Genomic DNA, 6,198 nt, shown 5'->3' with positions numbered 1-6,198 from the left:
GCCCTTTGGTTTTGGCATGATTAGTTTTCCAGCCACCTTCCATAAAACTGTGTGCTGAAGGAGTAAATTAGCTGTACCATCTGAATAACTAAAGCATGATGAAGCAAAATGGAGTTCAACAAAGCTATGATATCTTTAGTGTTTCTTGATGCATGTTCTAGTTGACGTTTTATAGTTGACTACTTCAATGAGATGAATAAATCCAAAATGGAATAATTACTGAAAATTTAGCTTATTTCTCCTGCCATATATAATATCTTGAGATCCTATCACTTTTTGAGAACTTCACTTCAAACAATGTCAAAATCGCTTTATAGTTGGTTGGGGACAATCAGCAAACACATTGTGGGGGTTAAAGTGGACATCAAAGATCATCCGCCTGGATTAATTGAGAGAGACATAAAAATGAAGAGGCATGAAAAGAATAAGTATCATACAATTCAGGAAAATCAGATGCAACCAAAATATAATATGAAACGCGATACCATCAAGGAAAGAGATCCTTGCAAAAAGCAGCACCTTTGGGATTGGGCATTCACCTGTCTGTCACAAGGAGAAATCTTTGAGGTAACTAGGATCCTTACGGGCTCGCTCCTGGAACTTCTTGAACCACCGGTCAAGGATATCCATGGGCACGACGAGCCGGCTTCCGTCAATCCCGCAGAAGGACTGCATGAAATTGAAGAGGTTCTTGCCAACCCTAAGAGCGAGTCGCTCGGCCTTCTTCTCCGCAACGGCGTAAGCGACAGGTGGCAAGGAGGCGAGGTCCTTGACCGAGATGCCGATCTTGGCGGAGGTGAGCGCGAGCTGGAGGGGATTAGGGTTAGGGTCAGGAATAGGGGGTTCTTCGGAAGGGTCAGGCCAAGGGAGGGAGAGGAGAGCGGATGGGTGGGCAGGGTGGATGGCGTCGCAAAAGAGGAAGGGATGACCAAGGGGCTGGAAGTAGACGGTGAGGGCCTTGCCGGGTGGGAAGGAGGAAGCCGCAACCGGGAGGAGAAACACACAGAGTTTTCTAACGTCGCAGTAGGCATCGCTGACGAGGGAGTTCATGTCAAGGATCCAGTGGAGCGGGTCGATCTGCGCGAACGCCGATGCGTCCATGGGGAAGCTCCGCTGTAGTCGAGGTTCTTCTCCATTTTCTTTGATGACTATTTAAAGTCGTCTTCATCGGATCGGTGGAACTTAGTATCACCTTTCCCCCTAGTCGTCTTCATCTTGCCTCCCTCCGCCGCTACTACTCTAAAACCCTAGAAAACAAGACAAACTCGTCACCTCTCCTTTCTCAAAATGCGAAGAAGGGTTTCGGCTAAGTATTAGTGTGAAAATTAAATTATTTTATTTTATCATAGACACCGGGTTTTAAAAACCGCTGTTAAAATCGATGTCTATTAACGAAAAAAAGGCACTCATAGACATCGGCTTAAAAAACCGATGTCTATGAGCGAAAATCTACGCTTATAGACATCGGTTTTTAGAAAAACCTGTGTAAAATACTCAAAGACATCGGTTTTTTCTTTAAACCGTTGTTGTTCCACCGATGTCTATGAGGGTTTTTCTTGTAGTAAGGGTTACTTTGATATCTGCTAACCATGCCCACTGCAAAACAGATATCCGGTCTCGTACACAGCATAGCGTACATTAGGCTTCGGACAGCCGAAGTATAAGGAACTGCCTTCATGTCTTTGATGTCTTCGGAGACATCTCTTTAGATAAAGCTATTCCATGCCTAAAAGGTAGAAAACCTTTCTTGGAGTCTTGCATGCTAAAACGAGCAAGGATTGTATCAATATACGAAGCTTGGGACAAGCACAACATCCTTTTATTGCGATCCCTTATTACTTTAATCCCAAGAATATGTGCGCATTCTCCTAAGTTCTTCATATCAAATTGCTTGGACAACCATACCCTTACTTCCGATAATACTTTGATATTGTTTCCAACTAACAAAATGTCATCTACGTATAGTACAAGAAATACCACCACGTTTCCATCACACTTCTTGTATACACAAGACTCATCCAGACACCGAATAAATCCATACAGCTGGATTATTTCATTAAATCAGATGTTCCAAGATCTTAAAGCTTGCTTTAGTCCATAAATAGACTGATTTAGCTTGCACACTAGATGCTCTTTGCCTTTTTCAATGAACCTCTCTAGTTGCTTCATATGGATGTTTTCTTCAAGACTTCCGTTAAGGAAATCTATCTTGACATCCATTTGCCAAACCTCATAATCCATATGAGCGACAATAGATAAGAGTATCCAGATAGACTTAAGCATGGCTACCGGTGAAAAAGTTTTCTCATAATCGATACCCTCTTTCTGAGTGTACCCTTTCGCAACAAGCCTTGCTTTGAAGGTTTCCACCTTCCCATCTATCCCACTTTTTTTTTTTTGTAGATCTATTTACATCCAATAGCTTGTACACTATCTGATGGTTCTACAAGCTCCCAGACTTTATTAGAATACATAGATTCTATCTCATAATTCATCGCTCTTTGCTAAGATACTACATCTTTATCTTGGAGTGCTTCGTCATATGTCCGGGGATCAGGTTCATGTTTGCCAGGGATCAAGTCCGAAGACTCTCCGAAAAACATGAATCTTTCAGGTTGCCTCACAACCCTCCCACTACGACGAGGCACTGTCTGTGGTTGTGTATTATTTGTGATACGTGTTGCAGTTTCTTGTGAAATTTCATCTTGTACTGTTGGTACTAGACAAGACGTGTCCTCTCTAATTTCTTCTAGAACAATTTCGCTCATGGGATTATGATTCATTACATAATCTTCCTACAATAATCTTTTGATTTTTAGGATTATAAAATAAACCACCTTTCGTTCCCTTAGGATATCCCACAAATAGACAAACTTCTGTACGTGATTCCAACTTGTCAGTATCTCCCTTCAGCACATGTGTTGGACTACCCCCTATCCGGATATGACTCAGACTAGGCTTACACCCATTCCACAATTCCATGAGAGTAGAGGGTACTGAGTTAGAAGGTACCATATTCAGAATGTACACTGCTGTTTCCAGGGAATATCCCCAAAACGAATTTGGTAATTTTGAATAACTCATCATCGATCTAACCATTTCCATAAGAGTCCTATTCCTTCGTTCTGCCACACCATTCTGTTGGGATGTACCAGGCACAAATAATTGGGATTGGATCCCGACCTCTGATAAGTAATTCCTAAACTCTCCAAAGAGGTATTCGCCACCACGATCAGACCGTATTGTCTTGATACTTTTACCATGACGTTTCTCCACATCAGCCTTATACTCTTTGAACTTATCAAAGCATTCAGACTTACGGTGCATCAAGTAAATGTATCCATATCTCGAATAGTCGTCTATAAAAGTGACAAAATATTCAAAACCACCTCTTGCCTGGATAGACATAGGACCACACAAATCAGAATGAACTAATTCTAACACATCTTTGACTCTATATCCCTTGGCCTTAAAAGGTCTTTTGGTCATTTTACCTTCTATGCAGGATTCGCAAGTTGGAAAGTTTTCCAACACTAATGAACCCAAGAGTCCATCGGCTATTAGCCTTTGAATCATATTTAAGTTAATGTGACCAAGCCTTAGATGCCAAAGATATGTTTGGTTCATTTCTGAAGGTTCCTTTCTCTTATTCGAATTAGAAGATGTGTTATTACTTTCCATTTGTTGCTTTGTGGGAGAAATTAGATTTAATGTATACAAATTACCTACTAATGTACTAGAACAGATAATAACCCTATTCTTCTTGATAACTACTTTGTCATTAAAAGAAACAGAATATCCATCCATAAACAATTTAGAAACTGAAATTAAATTCTTTCTAAAAGTTGGTATATAAAGATAATTTCTTAAAACCAAAGTTCTATTCCTATCGAATGATAAGTAGACGTCTCCCACCGTAATAGCCTCCACTGTAAAATACCGAAAATAGGCGAATATTAATAAGGGAATTTTCCGGAATTTTTGGAAATTTTTGGGGAATTTTTCGGAACTCGTATGGACGAGTTTACGGGGATGAAAACTGGGCCCCGGGAAAAGCCTATTTAGGCTACATATTTAAGCGAGGAAATGTATATTTTCTTAATTTCCTTTTTCTTTTCCTATTTCTTTTTCTTTCTCCCCGACGCCGTGCTCTTACCCATGCCGACGGTTTCCTCCCGAGCCCTTGCGACTCCGATCTTTGCCCTACCGGCGCCGGTGCACCAATTCTTCTCTTCTCATTCTTCCTCCTAGAGCCGATCTCCTCTCCCCCTCATCCGTGCCGAGCCGTGCGCCGATCACCGGCCACAGGAAGCCAGCACATCGCCTGTGCCCTAGCGCCTCCCGACACCCTCTTTCTCTCCTCTGGCCGACGTGACGCCGCGAGCTTCCGCCGGCCGAACCCTTCTTCCCTCTGTGCTGCCAGAGCCGACCATCACAGCCGACTTCCGTGCCCTAGTTTGGGTTCACAATCACCGACGCCGAAGACTCCCTTCCTCCTCTGACGGTGGACCTGATCGGAGGCTGACAGAGGTGCTGGCTGGTTGTAGGTTTCCTTTTCCCGAGCCTAGACTTGATCTTCTGTCACGTCTCTGTACGTCGCAACTCCTATTACCGGACTCTGCTACATCACCCGATCACTGTCTTGCTTGTGCCTCTTCTCCCGACATTGTTCGTGCAGGGAGATCGACAAGGATTTGGATGCGAGTATAAGTAGAACATGGTGAGCATTTCTGCCTCTGTTCTGTTTCCCATTTGATTTCTGACGATGGTATTCATTTGATCTCTATATAGGGCCTAGATCTGATTCATAGTATTTTAGCATTTTGAATTCTTGTCAAATTGATCAAGAAGTGCTTATTGATAGGGTGGCTGCAGTATGGTGGGAGATTTTTGGATAAACTTGAGGATAGGGTAAGCATTGATTACCTAAATTATGTTCTGATCTAAGTCTTGCTACTGGGAATTTGGACTTGAATCGGATACTAATATAGATCATATCGAATGATGGAATAATTAGGGTTCCGGGTAAATGAAGAATTAGGTTTAGCTATTTTGGTTTACAATAAAACTTAGCTAAACCATATGATTTATTACAGGATTCGGATTCAGGACGAGCACTTCGACATAGAGGTTGATTAGCTCGATCTACATCGGAAGGCGGGTACCTCTTGACTTATCTTTTATGATATCGTCATTTGGATATGCATAGTATTTTATAACTACAAGCAATGAACATGTTTGCCTTTGGTATGTCACTGTTTGATATCCATGTATTCGTGCTTATATCTCGTGATTTGTTGCCATGAGTATCTTAGTTTCTAGAGTGACATACCATGTTTTACTGAGGTTAGGATTAGGCTCTCGATATTTTTGTTTCTGGCATGTGTATCCAAATTATCTGATACTTAGGTTTTTATGTCATGCCTGGATTGTGTATTCCTATTTGTATATCATATATGATTCGTGTACCTAGATCTTGTGGCTTTGATCTGTGCATATTGTTGGTACATATGCTATGGAAGGGGGATATGTTTAGGATCTAGGTTATTATACCATAGAGGACCTGTATACCCTAAATCCGTGGATTTGACCTATTGATACTGTGGTACCCATATTATGTATATATGGATTTTTCTATGCTGATCAGGATATTCCATACTTATTATGTTCAGGACATAGGTTTTTGATATTCTATCTGACCTGTGTACTCTAGATCTTGGTATGTGACCATCGATTTTACAGTACTCATTTTATATATATGGATATGGTTATGTTGATCAGTTTTTCTATGCTTAGTGACATGCATCATGATTGCATGCTGTGCGATTGTCGGCTCCACTATGGTTGAGCTCATCGCCAGTTACATGTACTGCACACACCCCCACTCATGGTTTAGTGGTATATCATGCAGGTGTGTGGCGGTTCTGCTGTTTGGCTCCGTTGGTCATATGACTCAGCGTGGTAGCCGGCAGTCAGTTCCGCTCTGTTTGGCTCCGCTGGCATTTAGTGTAGCAGCGTGGTAGCGGTAGATGGTGGACTCTGTTTGGCTCCGTTGGTCAGGTGACTCAGCGTGGTAGCCGGCAGAGATGTCCTCCCCGTCATCGTGTACTGGGAGATGAGAGCATTGAGCTCCCCCATTTATGATTTGGGGTCACAGGACAGGAGTACTCCGACAGCATTCCGTCCACTCGGTCACTG

General features: G+C 42.2%; 1 protein-coding gene and 1 long non-coding RNA gene across 2 annotated transcripts; one reads left to right on the top strand and one right to left on the bottom strand.

Moving 5' to 3' along the window:
- Nucleotides 1-546: 546 nt before the first annotated feature.
- Nucleotides 547-1,214, bottom strand: LOC122003030. Its single transcript, XM_042558460.1, has 2 exons — nucleotides 1,193-1,214; nucleotides 547-1,148 (listed from the first exon to the last, which is right to left on the bottom strand). The coding sequence occupies exons 1-2, from the start codon at nucleotides 1,212-1,214 to the stop codon at nucleotides 547-549; spliced, it is 624 nt and encodes a 207-aa protein (XP_042414394.1).
- A 2,983-nt stretch (nucleotides 1,215-4,197) lies between these two features.
- Nucleotides 4,198-5,156, top strand: LOC122009979. Its single transcript, XR_006119753.1, has 4 exons — nucleotides 4,198-4,591; nucleotides 4,679-4,720; nucleotides 4,865-4,911; nucleotides 5,097-5,156. It is a non-coding gene; the product is annotated as an uncharacterized LOC122009979 (long non-coding RNA).
- Nucleotides 5,157-6,198: the final 1,042 nt, after the last annotated feature.

The sequence above is a fragment of the Zingiber officinale genome, chromosome 1A (assembly GCF_018446385.1).
Source record: "Zingiber officinale cultivar Zhangliang chromosome 1A, Zo_v1.1, whole genome shotgun sequence".
NCBI lineage: Eukaryota > Viridiplantae > Streptophyta > Magnoliopsida > Zingiberales > Zingiberaceae > Zingiber > Zingiber officinale.
Note: the sequence above shows the minus strand (reverse complement) of the source record. Positions and strands in the feature narration are given on the sequence as shown.

What these genes read in the sequence shown, in the direction of transcription:
- LOC122003030 (XM_042558460.1), bottom strand. Translation starts at nt 1,214, where the DNA reads ATGAAGACGACTAGGGGGAAAG. An exon ending in GAAGACGACTAGGGGGAAAG is followed by an intron (nt 1,149 to 1,192) that starts GTGATACTAAGT and finishes GACTTTAAATAG; the next exon opens with TCATCAAAGAAAATGGAGAA.